At 37.8% G+C, this 22,236-nt stretch overlaps 1 protein-coding gene across 3 annotated transcripts in view; it reads left to right on the top strand.

Moving 5' to 3' along the window:
• The window catches only part of HMG20B (high mobility group 20B), a 197,150-nt gene that overhangs the window by 3,147 nt on the left and 171,767 nt on the right, over window positions 1-22,236 (top strand). For all 3 annotated transcript variants that reach the window (XM_044054088.1, XM_044054089.1, XM_044054090.1), the window contains exon 2: window positions 6,301-6,372. In XM_044054088.1, the coding sequence (XP_043910023.1) occupies window positions 6,335-6,372 (38 nt within the window). In that variant the 5' untranslated portion in view covers window positions 6,301-6,334. The remainder of the gene's footprint in view (window positions 1-6,300; window positions 6,373-22,236) is intronic.

Here is a 22,236-nt window from a genome sequence, read left to right as displayed (position 1 = left end):
GAGAGAGGTGGCTAAGGATAAGGCATATGAAGAGTTGTATGAAAGGTTGGACACTAAGGAGGGAGAAAAGGACCTGTACCAATTGGCTAGACAAAGAGACTGAGCTAGGAAAGATGTGCAGCAGGTAAAGTTGATAAAGGATAATGAGGGAAACCTACTTACAAGCGAGGAGAGTGTGTTGAGCAGATGAAAAGAGTACTTTGAGGGATTGATGAATGAAGAGAATGAGAGGGAGAGAGGGTTGGATGATGTAGGGATAGTGAATCAGAAAGTACAATGGATTAGCAAGGAGGAATTAAGGATAGTTATGAAGAGGATGAAGAATGGAAAGGCTGTTGGTCCAGATGACATACCTGTGGAAGCATGGAGGTGTTTAGGCAAAATGGCAGTGGAGTTTTTAACCAGATTGTTTTATGAAATTTTGGAAAGTGAGAGGATGCCTGAGGAACAGAGAAAAGTGTTTTGGTACCGATTTTTAAGAATAAGGGTGATGTGCAGAGCTGTAGTAACTACAGAGGGATTAAATTGGTCAGTCGCAGCATGAAGTTATGAGAAAGAGTAGTGGAAGCTATTTTAAGAAGGGACGTGATGATTGGTGATCAGCAGTACGGTTTCATGCTGGGAAAGAGCACTACAGATGCAATGTTTGCTCTGAGAGTGTTGATGGAGAAGTACAGAGAAGGTCGGATGGAGCCGCATTGTGTTTTTGTAGACTTAAAGAAAGCACATGACAGGGTGCCTAGAGAGGAGTTGTGATATTGTGTGAGGAAGTCGGGAGTGTCAGAGAAGTATGTAAGAGTGGTACAGGATATGTATGAGGGTAGTGTGACTGCGGTGAGGTCTGCGGTGGGAGTGACGGATGCGTTTAAGGTGGATGTGGGATTACATCAAGGATCAGCTCTGAGCCGTTTCTTATTTGCAATGGTGATGGACAGGTTTGACAGACAAGATCAGACAGGAGTCCCTGTGTACTATGATTTTTGCAGATGACATTGTGATCTGTAGTGAGAGTAGGGAACAGGTGGAGGAGACCCTGGAGAGATGGAGATATGCTCTAGAGAGAAGAGGAATGAAGGTCAGCAGGACTGAGACAGAATATATGTGTGTGAATGAGAAGGAGGATAGAGGAATGGTGAGGATGCAATGAGTAGAGGTGGCGAAGGTGGATGAGTTTAAATACTTGGGATCAGTAGTTTAGAGTAATGGTGAGTGTGGAAGAGAGGTGAGGAAGAGAGTACAGGCAGGATGGAGTGGGTGGAGAAGAGTGTCAGGAGTGATTTGTGACAGACGAGTACCAGTAAGATTGAAAGCGAAGGTCTACAAGTGGGTAGTGAGACCAGCTATGTTATATGGGTTTGAGACAATGGCATTGACAAAAAGGCAGGAGTTAGAGCTGGATGTGGCAGAGTTAAAGATGTTAAGATTTGCACTGGGTGTGACGAGGGTGGGCAGGATTAGGAATAAGTATATTAGAGGGTCAGCCCAGGTTGGAAGGTTTGGAGACGGTCAGAGATGCAAGATTACGTTGGTTTGGACATGTGCTGAGGAGGGATGCTGAGTATATTGGGAAAAAGATGCTAAGGATGAAGCTACCAGGTAATAGGAAAAGAGGAAGACATAAGACAAGGTTTATGGATGTGATAAGAGAGGATGTGCACGTGGTTGGTGTGACAGAGCAAGATGCAGAGGACAGGAAGAAATGGAAACAGATGATCCGCTGTGGCAACCCCTAACGGGAACAGCCAGAAGAAGATGATGATGAATTTTGTTGTTAGTATTAGCTGAACACTGAGCATTTTTTTTTTTCATGCTGATCATCATTTTACATCCTTTATCAATGTAACTTTAACTTCTGACTTATTTATCTACCTGGGTTTGCAAATATCGCTTTGTCCCATATCTTGCTACCAATTAATCCCAAGCTAAACCTGTAATGACAGTTTGATGTCTCTTTCTGCTGTTTCAGTAGTAAAGTATGACAGTGACTTTAGTGATTTAGCAAAACTGTCCTCTCTCCATGTTAGAGGATATTATAAACCACCCCTTTCCCAATTCAGAATATGACAAACCTCCTCACTATGTATTTCACATCTTAAATAATGATAGTTTCCCACTAATGATGGCAGCGTGTTATCAGAATTTTTAGGTATTCAGCACAATGGTGACTAAGAGTTGATTATTCACATCTTTGAGTGATGATTATTTGTATCAAGCTGAAATTTATTTATTTGCAGTTGGTTTACCAGGATAGTCCATTGGGCCAAAAGAACCTGTTTTCAATGGAGTCCTGGGGAGGAAACCTCCAAAAACAATTAGCAAGGTTACAATAAGGTATTTAGTTTCAGTTATACAATTCCTATGGACTTGGAAATACAGTAGACTAGTGTATAAACATATACAAATATTACAATCTTGTATCGCTGAAAAAAATTTACAATATAGAAACTGAGAGGCTTTTACAACTTAGGGTGGGTTACACTGGAGATATCTTTCATACATTCAGGATGAGTAGCTTAATACAATCAAGAGAAAGGTATATGAGCTGACATAGAACCTTTCAATATAGAAACAGAGAACCTTTTCCATCAGAGGGTATATTTCATGAAAACACGAAGAGTTCATTTATCAAGCTCAGTAGTCTAGTTTTTCATGAGGAAGTTCAAATCTCTTGACATACAACCTGTCAGTTTTAAGATATGTCACAGTCAGTGTTTATCTAGAATTTCATTCATTTTTTGGGGATCCTGTTTTTCTCCAATATTGTACATGCGTTGAATGGGCGTGCCTTCGTTGAAGGTTGGACGTTGGGCTGGCAATTCGACAACATAAAAAAACAACTGCCAATCATTAGCGGACCGGGGTCCTGCTGTGGCGACCCCTAACCAGGAAAAGCCAAAAGACAAACAACAACATTGTCATTTCGTAAGAGAGAGGTTTGATTTTTTTGAATAGCTTCTGCCTGTGATCCCTTATAAACAAAGTTTAGTTGTGTCTTTTCTACAGATGCATCCTTCTTGACGTATAGATCAGCTCTTGGCATGGTTAATGAAACTTTTACTAATACAAGGGGAAGGAGTTCTGCTTCAATATCCATATCAGTGCCACGATTCACTATCCGTAACCATAGGTTAATTTCTTGTTTTCATTAATATTTCTCCTTTTTTAAGCCTCCTAGCTAAACTGTGGACATTATCTATGCCACAGCTAATGTTGCACCTTTCTTTTGTTGACGTGTTTGTATGTAAAAGCAGCATGCTAAATTACCTCAGGGAGTCATTGTCCTAGATGGGTAGCATTTAGACCCTCTAATGCCACCAGTCCCTGACATAAACTTGTATTTCTGCAATAGCAGGTTTAGTTCAGGGTTCATCTTCAGCTGTGTGGATAATTGTCAGTAACAATGTTCTGGATACCACATTAGTGCTGTGCTTCTAAAATATGAGTTTTGACTGAAAAGTTTACCAGCCGTTTAGAATATGAAACTGATTGCCTCGCATCTAAGCCTGGAAGTACTATTTACCAGGTATTGTCAAAGAAAGTGAAGTGATAAAAGCTTTGAAATTGGTTAACAAAAAAGCCTTGGTAGGTTGGTTTTGAGGTCAGAAGCAGGTAAGCAGAAATACAAGAGGAGCAGTAATGCATTTTGAGTAGTGTGAAGAAAAAATGTACATGTGGAATCATGTTTAGTAAAATGGCAAAAAATAGGTATTAAAAGAAATTATTAAAATAAAATTGCTGTGCCCATTGTGGAATTATGAAAAAACAGTAGGAAGGTGGGCAAAATGGTTGGGTACACTTACATGGGATATATAAATGATTTGTTCGTATGCAGGAGTATGTAAGGCTGCATCTGGAATGCTGTGTACAGTTTGTGAGGCAGTATCTTAAGTCTGTGTGTTTTTAATAAATAGAGTGGTAACTAGAGAGGCGAAAGGAAATAGAGGACATTTATGTGGCATGAGATTAGATATTTAGTCTGGATGATGTGATGAACAGTAGGTATGGTAAAGCTATAGTAATTCATGAAAACAATACTGGGGACGTGTTTGAATGTTGGAAGAGGAAGTATCTTAAGTATACTAATTTTTACATCTGTTAACCAGGAACGTTTAACTGGGAAGTCCCTTTTTAAGTTTGGTCTCTGGAAGTAATCCTCCAGATAAAAACCTGCAGTGATAATGCAGTGCAGCTTATAAAACAAGTAGTGACTGACAAGTCAGTAGATTGTACAGATACTTACAAATATGAAGTGAACAGATAAAAAAATTAACTGCTCAGATTAACTACTGTAGTTGACAAAGGTATCTAGCTGGAGTTGCATAGCATAATTTACAGCCTTAATGCATGCAGTATTTTATATTCTACAGTGAGAGTATGACAATGGGTATGCATTGTAAAGTCATCACAAATGAAGCTGCGTCATAGACAAGTCAGTTTACTTGAGTAACGAAAGAACAGTAGTAGTAGTACAGATAACTTTCAGAATGAAAAACAAGAATACAGTTAATATGTTTGGAATTGCAGAACCAATTAAATTTCAGAGAAGTTGCACTTGAGATATACTTATGTCTTTATGGGATTTTTGACCAAAGTAGTGTTCAGGTGGAAAAAATAAAATCAAATTCCACTGATGATATGAACCAACAAGCAAGGAATCGACCACAGGAATGGACAACCCAAGGATTTAGAGTAAAAACGTCTTTATTCACTGCTTTCGTCCACCAAGTATCAGACTTCATCAGAACTAATACTACAATCACATTACATCATTAGAGTCAAACCTTTAACAAATAAAAACCTTTTCCCAATAATTTAATGTAATCAGCTCATTAACTAATAACATTCACCTCATATTTAAAAAAAAAAAAAAAAAAAAAAAAACATTTAATGTTAATAGCTTCGTTCAGTCCTGGAAGACAGTCTGCCTTCAGTTACAGCTGCCATTCAGTTTCCTTTTGTTAGTCTGTTTTTAAAAATCCCCTCCTCTTTTATCTAAATGTGTATTATCTAGAAAATAAAAACAAAAAAAAAAACTCCTAAACAAACTTCCAAATGTTTATATAAGGCATTTGTCACATCCATAACTTTGATGGAATACAGGTGCTCTTTTATCCGTTTTTGTAGGGACCTCATAGTCATACCAATATAAAATGTTGAACACTGTGAACAAATACCAACATGTATTACACCTCTGGACTGACAAAATGCTCACAACTACCAGAAGTTGTATCTTTATGTGGAAAACCAATATATAGAGTCCTTCATAAGTAAATCGACAAATAGAGCAAGAATTACATTTATATGTTCCCTTAGCCTTGTCATTATTGTACGTAGCCAAAACACTGGTGTCATATTGCAACAAGTTTTTTTTACTAACGTTCTTTTTATAAACAAACTTTGGTTCAGGACCCACCACTTTAAATAATTCTTTGTTTCCTTTAATAATATTCCAGTTGCTCTTAATAACTTTTTGGATGAAATAACTATCAGTGAACATGTCTAATGCACAAACAGGGTAATGCTTGCCAAAAGTACTCAGGTCTGTATTAACAATAGACTTAACTAAGGGTTTAATAAAATGGGCGGAAAATGTTTGTTCTTTTTACCCAAAATCTCCTTGGATGTTTTTTATTAAAAAGTTCACATCATACCTTCTTTGTTGACATAGCCTTGTAATTAACCTAATTTCATCCAAAAAATCAGAGACCTTTGAAGTTAACCTAGAGGCTGTTATAAACTGACCCCTAGGGATATTACATTTAATGAAGAGGGGATGATGGCTTCTAAAATGTAGCTGATTATTGGAAAATGTTCTTTTCCTGTGTACCCTACTTTCAAAAAGTTTGTCACAAATTCTCAATTCCAAAGTTATATCTAAAAAAAGAATCAACTTTCATGCCTGAATCACCATTAATTATGAGATTTTTATTTTAGAATTTGCTAGTTACTGCAGGGACCTTGAACTACTGAATCTGTTTTGTTTTTTTTCATTTTTGAAGTATCCACCGATATGCTTGCTGATGCCTTAAGTTCATATGGGGGGTCACATTCAGTTAATAGCTGCAGATTATGAAAAGTTGTCAGAGAAGTATAATAATTTATGGGCAGAGCATGAATGAATTATAGATAAATGACTTGACACATAAATGAAAAGAGACAGTGTTATTGAAACTGCTAGAATAAAGGTATGCCTAACCACAGTAAATACTTTATGATAAATCATTTCTATTATAACTGTATTTAGAACATTATTTGAATAAAATAGTACTCTGGAAAATAACCTTTTTTTTTTTTCTCTAGGTTGGTGCGGGTCTGAAAAACTGTTCTGTGCAGCATGTCTCACAACACTAAGCATTTAGCCCCAGGACCTCTGTAAGTAAAACGGATTTTCTGTCAGTTCAAAGTAGTTTCCTTCACTTTTTGTTATTCTTTATGTTGGTGTTTTGGCTACTCTTTATTTTGCAAATTTCCTTTTGTCCTGTCCCCCCATGCTTCCCCATTTGGGGTGATATCTCCTCCTGCCATTATCTACAGCCTTTTGTATGCATCCTTACACGCTGCTTCATTCTCTTGTTCATACATTCCCCTCCACTAGGTTGGAGTCACCAGTTACTAGTAGTGCCCTTGTCCCCTCTCCACCTTAGTTTCCTTTGTGTACTTCTACCATATTGGTAAAAGCCTCTGGTTTGCCTCTGGGGGGGGGGGGTCCCACTTATGAATATGTGGCATGTTACTCTTAAAAGCCTTTCTGTTCCAGTCATTCAAAAGAAAGTAATTTGTTCAGAGTCTTTCGAGTTAAATTAATGGGGTATTATTGTGGCTTTACCAGCTGAAACACCCTCCTTTTGTCTTCTAGATGTTGCTGTTAGTAAACTACAATTTCAGCATCACACAATTCCTCCCCAAACTATTACTGTAGTTTGATATGCAATGCACTTAGCCATTGGTGGAGGCTACTACTTGACTGGACTTATGATAGAACCTTCTATAAGGCAAAAAATATACTCCTGCCTAGGGCTGAGTATGTTGTGCCCCTCATTTCTCTCATTTCCCATCAAATTACCACTGAGGACATCAGAAAACAACATAGTAAGATTTATCAGCCTTTCATGTAGGGATGAACATCACTGCATAACTATAGTGAAAAACTGCTGGTTAAAACCAGAGCTTTATTTATTTTGAATACACACACACTCAAATTGTTGTGTCCACCTTTAAAGAAACTTCCTTTTATTAGTGATACCAGTTATTTAAAGATCCAGTCAAGTTCACAGTTACAAAGACCCTCACATACTTAAGCTACCTCAGAGGAAGCATATGTAAAGCAGCCAACACACTATGGACCTCTCCCTTCAGAACTTCAGGCGCTCACTGAACTCCCTCAAGTTCAAAACCAGCTAAAGGCACATTTGTTAAATAAGTATAAATTCACTTTTCAGTGATACATGCTAATACTTTTGTCAGATTTGCTTGGTCTCTTAACAAGATGGCACATAAATTCTTGCTCAGTACAGATTAATGTTTTTTACTATGTACACAAACAGTAATCTTCAATTTTCTACTTGCAGAGACCATCTTCTTTTGACTTTTTGTCAGTCGGGCTGAAATTAGCGCAACTAATAGCTGTCAGGTAGACAGATTTCAGGTGTACTCGTATTCATCACTATGTACATATGTAATTTAAGTTTTGTGATACACCTATAACTGTTGAGAACAGTTTATGTGTAAATATTATCTTCTTGAACGCTCTAGTCTACTATCTGTTGTTGCTGCCTTGAGACTGAGGTTGTGGCTGAAAGGATCTTCTGACCAGCCCATTTGCCCAGTTAACCGAATGAAGGAAGGAATGAATAAAGGCAGAGCCTCCAGCTAGTGATCACTGTGCTTTGCCTCCCTCAAAAGCAGCAGCTCTTCTTACTCATAAGCTTGTTACTAGCTGGTAGACAGCTGCCAGCACTGCAGGCAGATGGTCTGAGGCAGCAGCTTTGGCAGAAATCTATCACTATACTAAAGACATTGTAAAGGCTAACTTTGTTAACTTCCATTTTTTCACCGGTGTCCCGTCTGGCTGTTTGAAAGCACACATACAATTCTTCACTCTTCAGTTGCAGGAAACTACTTTTCATTTAAAAAGTGCTGGCATTGTTTGCATTCAGTTCTGTGTATGGCAGAAGTAGAAAAAATGGTCTCCTGGTCCTTATAGCTTGAGTGTCATTAGGAAGGCTTGAATGAAAACCTGTTAAATCTCTTCAGTGTCATAGATCTTGCCATGCCTTTTACATTCCAGCTGGTGTTGCATACTTGGTGATTACTTCTGACATTTCAGTAGCTGGATGCACTTTGGATAGTGCCATGATAAGCTGCAGTAACCAGTTGCTCTGTGTTGGCATGCTTTAGTTTTTGGGTTAGTTAGCTACACTGAATATAGAAAGTTTCCAGGCATGGCCTAGATCATCGAGCAGTGACCCAGAACTTTTCTGCACACAGCTCAAGTTGGTCCTTGCATAGAAACATATATAACATTGGACACAGAATACCAGCATAGCAAATGAGACATCATAACGGGCAAGTACTGCAGAGTTCAAGCATATACAGTGCAGTGAAGAAGTATTTACCTCCTTCCTGATTTCTTTTTTTTTTTTGCATGTTTGTCGCACTTAAATATTTCAGATCATCAAACAAATGTAAATATTAGACAAAGATAACCCAATTAAACACAAAATGCAGTTTTTAAGTGATGATCTTATACAGAAAGGGACATGGGACCATGGTGATGAAATATGGTCGGATAGGAAGATGGAAATAGATGGTGTGATTTTTTTTTTTTTTTTTTTGTCAACAGGTTTTCCCCTTTTTCTAAAATATTGAGGGAATTAGTTATGATTTCTGCCCATTGTTGGACAAGATGAGAGCTTAAGTAAAATTCACCATGAGCGGGTGACATTTTCATACATCAGGTTTTTAAATTTGAAGGAATTGTTAAATCTAAGAAAATTTCAAGGAAAAGGAACTCAGTTGGGATCCTTTCCATGTGGCAAAAGTGTGTATTAGGATCAAAAACTTTAGTAAGATTAATGGTAGGAACTACAGAGCTGTTGGTTGGTTTAATTGTTGTTTGTGTGGAGTGGTGTACATCATAGATTGTGGATGTACACCAACCAGGTGGTATGTTGGGCAAACTAAAAGAGTGGTTAAGAGAGAGATATTGGAACATTTGGGGGATGTAAGGAATGTTAGGTTGGATAATCCAGTGGCCCAACATTTCCATTCTGTACAGTGGCTATAAAAAGTGTACACACCCCTGTTAAAATGCCAGGTTTTTGCGATATAAAAAATGAGACCACAATAAATCATTCCCACCTTTAATGTGACCTATAACCTGTACAATTCAATTGAAAAACAAACAAATCTGTTAGGGGAAAAGTATAAAAAATAAAATAAAAAAATACAATAAGCTGATTGCATAAGTGTGCACACCCTTAAACTAATACTTTGCTGAAACACCTTTTGATTTAATTACAGCATTCAGTCTTCTTGGTACACACCTGCCATCAATTAAAGAGACTGATTAACCCCAAATAAAATTCAGTGGTCCTAGTAGGATTTTCCTGACATTTACTCAGTGGTCCTAGTAGGATTTTCCTGACATTTACTCAGTTGCCTGGTACAGCAAAAGCCATTGTTCACAGAGAGATTACAAAGCATCAAAGGGGTCTCATTGTTGAAAGGTATCAGTCAGGAGACGGGTACAAAAAAATTTCCACACCATTGGATATACCATGGAGCACAGTGAAGACAGTCATCAAAAAGTGGAGAAAATATGGGAAAACAGTGACATTGCAAAGAACTGGATGTCCCTCCAAAATTGATGAAAAGACAAGACAAAAACTGGTCAGGGAGACCTGCAGGAATTTCTGGCAAGTACTGGTTGTGTACTACATGTGACAACAATCTCCCATATTCTTCATATGTCTGGACTATGGGATAGGGTTGCAAAACGGAAGCCCGTTCTTACACAGAAAAACATCCAGGCCCGGCTAAAATTTGCAAAACAATACATAGTCTCCCAAAAGCATGTGGGAAAATTTGTTATGGTCTGAGACCAAGGTTGAACTTTTTGGCCACAATTCCAAACATACGTTTGGCGCAAAAACAACACTTCACATCATCAAAAGAGCATCATCCCCATGGTGAAGCACGGTGGTGGCAGTATCATGCTTTGGGGTTGCTTTTCTTCAGCTGGAACTGGGGCTTTAGTCAAGGTGGAGGGAATTAGGAACAATTCCAAATACCAGTCACTTTTGGCCCAAAACCTTCAGGTGTCTGCTAGAAAGCTGAAGATGACGAGGAATTTCACCTTTCAACACGACAGTGACCCCAAGCATACATCCAAATAAACAAAAGAATGGCTTCATCAGAAGAAAATTAAAAGTTTTGGAATGGCCCATCCAGAGCCCAGACCTAAATCCAATAGAAAATCTGTGGGGTGACCTGAAGAGGGCTGTGCACAAGAGATGCCCTCGCAATCTAACAGATTTGGAGTGCTTTTGCAAGGAAGAGTGGGCAAATATTGCAAAGTCAAGATGTGCCATGCTGATAGACTCCTACCCAAGAAGACTAAGTGTTGTAATTAAATCAAAAGTTGCTTCAACAAAGTATTAGTTTAAGGGTGTGCACACGTATGCAACCAGCTTATTGTACGCTTTTTATTTTTTATATTTTTTTCCCCTAACAGATTAGTTTGTTTTTCAATTGAATTGTACAGGTTATAGGTCACATTAAAGGTGGGAAAAAGTTTTGAAATGATTTATTGTGATCTCATTTTTTATATCACAAACCTGGCATTTTTAACAGGGGTATGTTTACTTTTTATATCCACTGTATATGCTGGTTCTGATAGCAGTTTATTCTTTAGTATTCTGGCCAAGCCATGTTATAGTCAGGGAGGTGATTTCGTACAGAGGTTGATGCAAATGGAAACTAAGTTCATTATTATTTTTAGGCCCTTACAACCAAATGGATTAAACTTGGAAATGAATCTTATTCCATGACTTGATTATAAGTTTATGATTAAAGTTTGGATTTATTTAATGTTTTATGCTTATTTATAAATGTATTAGTGATGTGGGGTTGTGTGTTGTCTTCTGCTTGTCAAAATATTGTGTGTTCCTAGTATTCTGTATAGTCTTGGGCCATAAAATAATGAAGTAACCTATTAAACAGACCCAAATCAGTAGGTGAAAAGGAACTTTCTTCCCTGTTGGGCCAATCTACTTGAGTCTGTTTCCTGCAGGTGTAAGTATATATTTAACTTAATTAAAAAGGGTTATGTTTACTTTTATGCACAGAAATAATGATTTTTCTGTTTTTTTTCTCCAGATTTATATTGCTGCTGTATAAGTACATTTACTTATTTTATAAACATTTAATAACTGGATGGGTGAGCTGGTCCAAGGACCTTTTTCAGTCACAGCCTGCAACACGTGATACTTAACATTTGAGAGTGATTAACAGATAACCTAGAATATGCACAGTACCTTATAGTATGAGCAACAGTTTTTATAATGATAAGTGTTTTACATCATAATTACTGTTACAGCATTATTTATTTATTTATTGGCATTTGGTTACCGGGATAGTCCAGTGAGCCAGGGTGGCCCATTTTCAGTGGAGGCCTGGGGAGAAAGGCTCCAAGTACAAAACAGTATTGCACAATTGAATACAATTGTACAGGTAAATATCTTGAGTTACAGCTTAAATATTGCAGCAAGTAAGACAATTGTGAACAGATGGGATACAGTTGAAAAGGTAAGATATTTTAGAATTACAATTTACATATAGTAGTGAAGTAAGAAATAAAATACATCTGCTCAAAATAAAAGCTGCAAGATGTTCATGAACAAATTTAATAATATTGTATAGGTAGGGTGTCTTGGGGTTACAGTTTACACCCAATTCAAAAGAGAAAACGGTAAATACAGCTGTTTAAACGCTGAACAATGTTTGCATAGTAAAATAGATATAGTTAAGAGACATTTAAGTACATTTAAGAGGATAAAGTAATAAGAAGAAGTTGCAGTTGTGTGTAGATAGGAGAAGAGAGAGAAAAAATAATAGATGGGAAGATATGTGTGGAGTGGAGAAAAATACATGTTAAAAGGCTGCAGCTGTGAATAGGATGGAAATTGGGAAATGGAAAGAGTTATGGCAGGGGTTGGTAGATGGTGGAGTGGATGGGGCAATTACAAATCCATATAGATGAGTGTAGGGATGTTTTGAAGTGTGCATAGTTCTGATATGAACCTGCACTAACATAAAACATACACAGTATAGCACACCCTGAAGAAATGTAAATGTATACACAAAGAAATTGGTAGATTGAAGCAGGTAGTGTATACATTTGCATTGTTAATGACGTTTTTGTTTTTGATGTTATAGGTCGCTCTGGGTAGTCATGCTCTTATGCAACTTGAACTAATTATCCATGATTAGTAAAACTTCAATACATTTGTATTCTTCCTTTAGGTGTTTTATTTTCTTTAAGTTGATAAATGCAAGTTTTGTTTTCCTAATTTCTTGAGAGATTGCCATTGTTAGAAGTAAATCTCAACTTAATGATGATGGTTCCACTTGTGCAATTGGCATGGCTTGGAGAACTGTTGTGTCATATAAGAATGACTGGACTGATGAACTAAATAATGTTAGGAATAGAACAAATAGAACAGATTTAGGAAATGAAAGGTCATTCAACCCCTGTGAAACAAGATGATGCCCTGGAGAACTATGGAATTCTGGATGCAAGTATTCAGCCATCTGAGGATCCAGTTTGTTTAGAAGGAAACAGAAAAAGAAAGGAACAAGTTCTTCAAGATTCTTCAAGATTGGAGACATGCGCTTATTAAACTTGTCTTTAAGGGAAAGGGGAATTGGACAAACCCAGAATCCTATAGACCCTTAAGTCCACTTTCATGTTGTGGAAAAGTAATGGAGTAGGTAATATTGGATAAGTTGTTGTCAGAACTGGATAGGTTGGGACTTGAAACCATATATCAGCATGCATCTGTTGAAAATAGATCTAGTACCACCTGTAACGTGATGTTCTATAACAGTATAATAATAGCTATGAATGAAAAAGTGTGCTGTGATGTAATTTTTACATAGGTTTAATTTCAGCATTTGACAGGGTCATACACAAAACACTGATCAGTAAATTAGTACAACTAGTATTGATGTACTCTTGATAATATGGATAGCTGTATGGCTTACAAATAGGACATGGCAAGTATCATACAGCAACTGCACAGGTGAAATTCTTGGTTACAGTTAGTGTCCCACAGGGTTCTATCCTAGCCCCTAACCTGTTTAGATTGTATTTTTTCAGACCTTACTTTTTCATCTGAGGTGTTCTACAGTCTGTATGCAGATTACCTGAAATCGGGTGTACCAATTACAAGCGTTACAGATAAGGCATGTCTGCAAGATAACTTGACTAAATTGACCATTTGGGCACAGGAGAATAATATGCTGATAAATACATCAAAAACAGTGAATATTTAATACAGCGCACAGTGATTGAAACTGTAGACTCGTATATGGACCTGGGAATATAGGTAGATTCAACTATGAATTTTTCTAATTATGTCAACCAATTGGTTAATGATGGTTATAGAGCCATGGGTTGTATACAAAGATTTGCAAAGTCTAGGAAATCAAACATAATGAAGTCATTGTTTGTTAGTTACATTAGACCCAGACTTGAGTACAGACTAACAATATGGAAACCCTATAAGAAAACAAGCATGAGTAAACTCGAAAGACTACAGCAGAAATATACCAAGGGCATCCATGGATGTGAAAATTTAAGTTATTATGAAAGACTAAAATATCTGAACTTGTACAGTGTCTCTTACAGATATTTAAGAGGAGATCTTATTCAGGTATATAGGGCATTTAGGGACAACTACCTCTGGGAATGTTTGGGGTTATCAAAAAGTAGTAGAGAATCATCAGACAACCTGTGTAGAAGATTCTATAGGAATGAGAAGTGTACTAACTGGTTCTCTGAGAGAGCAGCTGATACATGGAACAGACTACCAAATTACATTAAAGCAAGTACCAGTTTAGATATTTTTAAGAACAGCCTGGACTTACTGTGGGAACAAATGTTTTGGTATATTGGCAAGCTAGAAGGGCATTAATGCCTGTGTATATAGTATGTGGTAGCTCTTTTTGAAAAGGCATTTTGATCTACTGCTGTGTTTTATAATCCAGTATATACATCGTGGTGAGCACTCTTGAATATGTAAAAGTTGTTATTATTTCTTATTAATCTGTTCCTTAGAGGGGACTAGCAGTTTTCATTGCGTAGTAGGTAGGTTAAGAAGATTTAACATAAACTTAATTGTGACTGTTACTAGTAGCCAGTTGCTTTTGTTTAGGGTTAGACAGTGGTTTTCTGTGTTGTGCAGTATATGTATAAACTGAAGTATTGTGTTTTCAGTTTGAAGCACAGATGTATTTTATGGTGAGTTTTAATTTAGTGATGGTAGATATTCTAGTCTGTGGACTAACGCATTCATTACTGTGGTTTAGAGAATGGGAAAACTGTACATCAGCACCCTGCTTGGAGAGTGAACATTCTCCAGCCGGGTATTAATGTACAAGTAATGCCTGGTGAAAAATGAGTCTGCCTCTTTATGGCAGCATATCAAGCTGCTGTGGAGCTCGGACAGAAAAAAAAATAACGGCTGACATTATTTTATGCTTGCCAAGCAGTGCTTCTGCTGTTTAGCGAGTGTAAAATGTAAAAAAAATAAATAAAAGAAAGTGTGTGTAAGTGTATGCGTGCATGTGAGCAAAAGAGAGATCGATCAAGCCATTTTACGCTCGCTAAGCAGCGCTTTTGCGGTTTAGCAAGTATAAAACTAAATATCACAGAAAAAAGAATATGTGTGTGTTTGTGTGTATGTGTTTGTTTCTGTCTGTGTGTGAATGCATGCTTGCTCACATGAAAGCAAGGTGTGTGTAACTAAGAGAGAGAGTGAAGAGTGGAAGCGAGCCAAAGCTGGCAGCAGCAGCATTCAGGAGGTTTACGTACTACTCGCCTCTTAGGTGAAGTTAACTGAATATAACCTAAAATAAAGGGGGAACAAAAGCTCAAAACAGAACATATTCATGTTAAAATAAACTCACAAAGATGCTTCAGTAATAGGACTTGTGTTAGCATGCATTTTCTGAAGTGCAAGTGTTTGGGTGTGTGGGCATGGGTGGGTGTGGGTGGGGGGGTTGTGCGAGAGAGGGATAGACAGTGATATGAGATCGATGGAAAAATGGAATACTGGCATCAGCAGATAAGTGGTTTGGGTACCTCTTGACCTTTTAGCTCAAAAAATCTGGATAAAGCCCGAAATAAAGAGGGAACAAAGGCTCAAAAATAGGAACAGATTTTAAATGTCATACTTAAAAGTAAGTTAAATAACAGGATTTGTGTTAGCATAAATTTTTTGAAGGAAATAAAGTCTAAAAATGAAATGCATGTCATAATTTAGTGACTTCAATCCCCAATACAAGCAAGAAACTCTTTTAGCAGTAGGGGACCAAAAAATAAAGCAAACATCTAGATATTTTTAAAAATGATATATTTTGGATGTAAAATGCTTCCTGTAACACCATTTAATATCAACTTTGAAACATTAGGTGGAGGAACTAATTTACATCAAAAATTTATAAAAAAAAAATAGTAATAAAAATATAAGTAAAACACAACAGTTTTACAGAGAGCATGTTCTCGAAGTACAATAATGCCCTCCAGGGTGTGTGTTAATGTGTAATTTAATGCCCTTCCAGGGGTGTAGAGGCCCGAAGCTGCTGGGCAGGCATTAATTACACATTAACACATACCCTGTTGGGCATTATTGCTTGCTTGCCTTACAAACTTGTAAACAGGTGAGCTGTTTTGTGAGATCTTTTAAGTTGGTTTACTGTTTACTAGATGTACATTCTGTATCTGTTTGGAATGAGAGATTTTGGTCTAATTATGAGCACTATAGTTTTGCCAGGACTTGAGAGATGCAGTCCTAAGTGGATCTGCAAGTGCTAGATACATTTTGTGCTTAGGGTATTATTTGAGGTGTTCTCCTTACATTCATGTTATCTTTATGGATAATTACTCCTGTATTGACAGCCAGTTTCGTAGTAGGCTGAACTATTGCTCTATGCTTAAGGATTCAGAAGAAATTTATTTATTTATTTATTTATTTATTGATTTATTGATTGATTGACATTTGATTACTGGGAAGCTCCGACTTGATAGGAGCCTATTTTCAGCAGAGGCTCGGGGAGAAAAGCTACAAAGTATTGCAGAACATTTTAAGAGTAATATTTTTTTACAGTCTTTAAAGATAATACAAAAGACAAATGCTGTCTGCACTGTCCTTCCTTAAACATCCCCTACTTCTCATACTTTAATCTACTTTCTGCCCTTAACTCACTCTTCTCACTAGCTCTCTCTAATCTTCCTTGACTACTCTTTCTACTGTCTTCTAAAATCTATTAAGCAAATCGCCTCAGAGAAATATTCTATTGTAATTGTCTTGCCTTCATGCAACTACATTATGATAAAACTGGGTTTTTATAACCACTTACCTCAAAAACAATATTCATTTTAATGACATTTCTTTTTATACGTCTTGAAATAGTTTTGCTATACTCCTGATTATTGACACTGTATAACATTGTATTGCTACTTAATGTCTTGTAATAATCCTGTAACATTGCTGTTTAATGCTAATTTATAATGAAAATTGTTTAATATGTTGGAGCTTTTCTCCCCGGGCCACTGCCGAAAAAGGGCTCTTCAGCTCAGTTGGACAATCCCGGTCAACAAATGTAAAATAAATAATAAATACATTTTAAATAATTATACCAAATTAAACATAATATAAAAAAATTGGTTGAGTATGTATGTTATACTACAATGATTTAATAGTTGGAAAAATTTTAGCCAATTTTTTTAGAGAAATTAAAGGTAAGTTACTATAATACAAACAAGAAATGCAATATGAAGTGAGAGAAAAGCAGGCCTATGGTACATTAGAGAGAAAGCCAGGGGAAATAAATTGATAGAAGTAAGGAAGTGAGTGAAGAAGGGGGAATAAGGAGATCTGGCATTTAAGGATGTAGTTTATCCTGGTGTTTAGCAAGTTTAGAGCCAACTTTTGGCTAGGAAGTCTTTCAGAATGATTTTGAAGGATAGGAGGGAGAGTATTGACCTGATGGATAGAGATAAGGAGTTCTAGGCCTTGGCAACATGGTATGAGTACAGAAAATGCCCAACAGACTTGATAGGTTTGTGAACAGCCAGGAGTTTTTAGTCATTGGATTACAGTGACCAACTAGGAACGTGGTTGTGTAGAATATCATTTAATGCTGGACACAAGTGGATTCTGGAATGTTATTTAGTAATTGTAATTACTACAGAGTCCTCTGCATACAAGATGAGTTGTGGCAATTCTCAGGATAGGTTATTGAAGAGTAAAAAGGGTCCTAGAACTGACTGTCTAAGGACACCATTAGAAAATAAACTTTGGTCTAGCTGTTGGCTTTACGTTGGAGTATTACATTAGAGGCATGGCTGGTGAGCCATTGAAGGGCATTAGTGGAGAAACCACAATATGCTAGTTTGTTTGGTAATGAGCTGTCATAGTCTGCATTCTTGCAAGTGAGTTTAGGTCTGTAAATATAGCTCCTACTGATGGCCCTTGTTCATGCTTGCACTCCTGAGTGTGCTGTCCTTTGGATGAGGCATTAAACTAAGGTTCCTTCTTCTTAAATTGGTGGTAGTTCAGATGGATGTAAAAGATCCCATGGGACCCATCGAAAAGAGTAGGGGTCCTTTATTTGTATACAAAATTAACTCTTATTTACCTAATATTTACATATGTACAAATATATAAATATACAAATCTGTTTAAACATGTTCATATTTTCCTTTACAATCATGCCAAATTTTCTTCCCTATTAGACACTCGCTCCTTTTTTCATAGCCACCATCTGATTTTACTTCATCCATCCACAACCCTTTTTATTTAATATTGTTGCTAAAAACCCTTTTGACATTAAACATAATTTAATTTATTTTTTTATTCCATATAAGCAATATATAACATAAAATAACTTTTTATCTATTTTTTAAACATATTCTTTACTTCTGTTCTTAAAATATCCAATTTTAATCATATTCATGTTTATTTTATCCACTTCTTTTATATCTTCAAAAAATCTTCTTTACATAGTTTTCCCCCATAACTTTTTTACTCTTTTTACATTTCAAAAACACATGTTCTGTAGTTTCTGGTTCTTGACAATGTAAACATATTCTATAATTTTCTTTTTTATATTGCATATTTCCTTTTACTGGCAATTTATCTATTACCAGAGTACACCATATGCTTCTTAATTTTATAGCTTTAATGTTTTCATCTGTTAGATTTTCCCATGGTTTTACATAGTAATGTTTTATCATTACATTCTTATACCATACTTTTCTTTTTCTGTATCAATTTTTCTTTTCCACAAAAATATTTTGTCGTGGTCACAAACACCCCGTTTGAAGGAACCACCGTCTTTGGTTCCACAGTGAAGAAAAGGATGCATAAGGATGAGCAAGACCCTCTCTACTGTACAAATGAAGTTCAAGACCACTCAGTGCACATTTAACATGATCCAAGAGGGGTGTTGCTCACACTGGTTTCTTAGGTCTAGTCGTCAGTATGATTTATTTTCTGATAGAGGTGGCAGAGGTAGAGGAAGCCATTTCAGCGGGTGCAGGCTCTGAGGTCAGGGTGGTCTGCAGAAGCAGGGTTTCCAGAGGCCCTTTTCTGACAGATCCCACAAGAATCCCTTTAGGTTTGCCTGACTGCTGCACTCTGAAGGCAGTCAGGGGTGCATATTCCTCTACCCTCAGTCATGGCTTGCCATCACATGAGACAAATGAGTAAGAGTGATCATACCCAGAGGTTATGGAATTCCATTTTTTTAAATTCCTCCATCTCCTCATTCCCCAGTGCCGGCTGTCCAACCCAATCAGGCAAAGGCTGCTGTGCAAGAGAGTCATTCTCTTCTGCAAAAGAGAGTCTTCCAGCAGGTCCCACCAGACCAGATTGGGTCAGGATTTTATTCAGGATTCTTTTTAGTTCCTAAGAAAATTAAGGACTTTTGGCCCATGTTGGACCTAAGCTCCCTAAACATCCATGTTAATAAGAGCCACTTTCATATGGTCTTGGTGCAGTGAATTCTTCCATGTCTTCACAAGAATCAGTGGATGTGCTATATAGATCTTCAGGATGCATGCCTTCATATAAAGATAGAGGAGGAGTCTAGGAGACTTCTGCACTTTGATTAGGAAACGGTCATTACCAGTTCATCGCCCTGCCTTTCATTCTCACTACCTCAGCCCCAGGCTGTTCACCAAATGCATGGTGGTAGTAGTAGCTCATCTAAGTTTTGAGGGATTCAAAAATTTCCCTTATCTGAATGACTGGCTCCTAGCTACCTCTTCAGTGGAGTCTCTTCTACAAACAAGGGATTGATTACCTGTTTCATCTTTGTGCTTCCGTAGGCATTTCAGTAAATCTGGGGAAATCCAACCCGACTCCCTCTCAATGTAGTATATTTCTGGGCTGCCAGTTAGACACAACTGTATCTCTGATATCTCTTCCACAGGACAGAATTGCCTTCTTGAGGACTGTGCTGCAAAACCTTCTGGACTTCGATTGCCCCCCAGCATGGTTGATCTTGAGGATTTTGGGCCTTATTGCATCATCAATTCTGATGGTGCGGTGTGTTTATTATCATATGAGAATTCTACAATGGTTATTGCAGTCACAGTGGCCTCAGAACTATGATTGTCTGTCTCAACCCATCAGGCTAACTCACTCATGCAGCACTCATCTAAACCAGTGGCTTCGCTCTTCTGATATCTTCAGGTACGCCTTTCCAGGTCCTCTCCCCATTAGCAACACTAACCATGGATGCATCCTCTCTGGGGCTGGGGGCATTGCGAGTGCAGCATGGTCTAAGGTTTTTGGTCAGTCTCAGAGGCTTGTCTTCACACAAATGATCTGGACATGAAGGTGGTTGTCCTTGTGTTGTGGGTACTACAGGACTGTCTTCCTAGGGAAGTGATAAACTTACAAATGGACAATATGACAGTAGCCTGGTACATAAGCAAGGAGGAACTAGATCTTATCCACTTTGTTGCAAGACCATGAAAGTGTGACAGTGGACAATGGCTTTTCACTGGTTTCTTACTGCAGCACACATCTGGAAGGTTCAACAATCAACGGAAGGCTCAGCAGGAACTTCTGTTACCCTAGGAGTGATCCCTGAATCGAGCAATTGCAGAGGAGATTTTGAATTGCTGGGGCAAACCATGCTGTGATATGTTTGCATCTCCAAAGAACACCAAGTGTAGCCATTATTTTACTATTTTCCCTCTTGAGGGACATCACCCAGGGGATGCAGTGTCCCATCATTGGCCTTAAGTGTCACTCTGTGCCTATCCCCCTGTTCCACTCATGATGAAGTTCATACAGAAAGCCATTCAGTGCAAGGCCACAGTCATCCCCCATAGTCCAGTTTTGGCCCAGACAGATATATTTTCCCATCCTCAGACCTTACCTGAAGGAGCCCCCTTGGCTTCTCAGTTGTTTGCCAGATCTCATCACTCACCTTTCCAGGGAGCCTAACTAAGACATTTTCAACCTGAACTTAACAGTTCTTTTTTCCGTTCCAGTGATGGCACAGGATACTTCTGTTCCTACTGTGGTCCACATCTGCACAACTTCCCAGAAATTGTGTCGAGTTTATCACTATAGATGGAAAAGATTTGCCATACGAGCTGAGTCTTGGAACATAGAACTCTTTTCTGCATCTGTTGGAGATGTATTACGTTTCTTATCCATTTTATTCTCATCTGAGTCCAGATTCTTTACTGTCAAGGTACTGTTCGTGACCATTTCCTCCTTCCACATTGTCTTTCAGGACTCATATCTTGCTTTGCATAGACTTAAGCCTTTCTAAAAGGTATCTTCCAGTTATGGCCTCCAATAAAGTATTCAGCTCCCCCATGGAATTTAAACTTTGTGTTGGAAGCGCTTTCTAAACCTTAATTTGAACCAGCAGCATCTGCAGATTTAAAATTCTTATTCTGGAAAACTGTCTTCTTAGTGGCTATTGCTTTGGCCAAGAGTATATCAGAAGCACATGCCTTATCCGCTCTTTCTCCATAAGTTGTTTTTCATAAGGATAGGGTTACCTGGAGGACCAACTCCTCCTTTGTTCTACAAGTGGCTTCTGAGACCAACATTTCACATCCTGTACATCTTCTAGTTTTCTTCAGAAAAATACAAAACAAAGGGGAATACATTTTGCATACAATGGATGTACACAGGCAACTTCACTTCTGCCTTCATAGAACAGCTGCCTTTAGGAAGGGTGAGTAACTTTTTATATGCTTCCCTCAGAACAAATTGGGTAAGGAAGTATCCTATGTTTCCTTATCTAGATGATTATCTGATTGTATTTCTTTCATCTACACATCTCACAATAAAGCACTGCCATACAAGCCCAGAGCTCATTTCACTAAAGCTGTGGCAACATCTACAGCTTTCTTCAGATCTTTCACTGGATGACATTTGCCAAGCTGCAACATGGTCTTCAGCTCACACATTTGTTACATATGACGAGTTGAGCCAGAGCCTCCCTTGGGGCTTCTGTCCTGAAGTGTCTCCTGTCATGAGGCCACCCAGGAGTCATGTAGCTGGGGATTCTGACCCATATGGTGGATTGAGATGGAATAGATGAATTGAATATGAAAGTTTTATATACCTACATAACAGTAGGAACTTTCATCCCAGTCCATCCAATACAACAACCCACCCTCCCTCCCCCTGCCAATCTGTAGGATGTGAAGGGCCTTTTCCTGGATAAAAGGCAGTACAACTGCACTTAAATTCAGGTGTCAGACTCTGATCTAGTCAAGGAGTGGCAGGGCATTATGGGATTGAAAGGTATGGAAGAGCTTGAGGCTGAAGCAATAAATCGACTGGATCAGATCCAAACAGGGGCAGAGGACCATATGTTTTATCTGATGGACTGGGATGAAAGGCTATAGTATTACGCTAAGTGCATAACTTTCATTTTTGATAGGCTGGCAATCTCATTTAAGTATTTTTT

The sequence above is a fragment of the Protopterus annectens genome, chromosome 13.part0, assembly GCF_019279795.1.
Source record: "Protopterus annectens isolate FY-2018-M chromosome 13.part0, PAN1.0, whole genome shotgun sequence".
NCBI lineage: Eukaryota > Metazoa > Chordata > Ceratodontiformes > Protopteridae > Protopterus > Protopterus annectens.
This window is presented reverse-complemented; position numbering and strand designations above follow the sequence as displayed.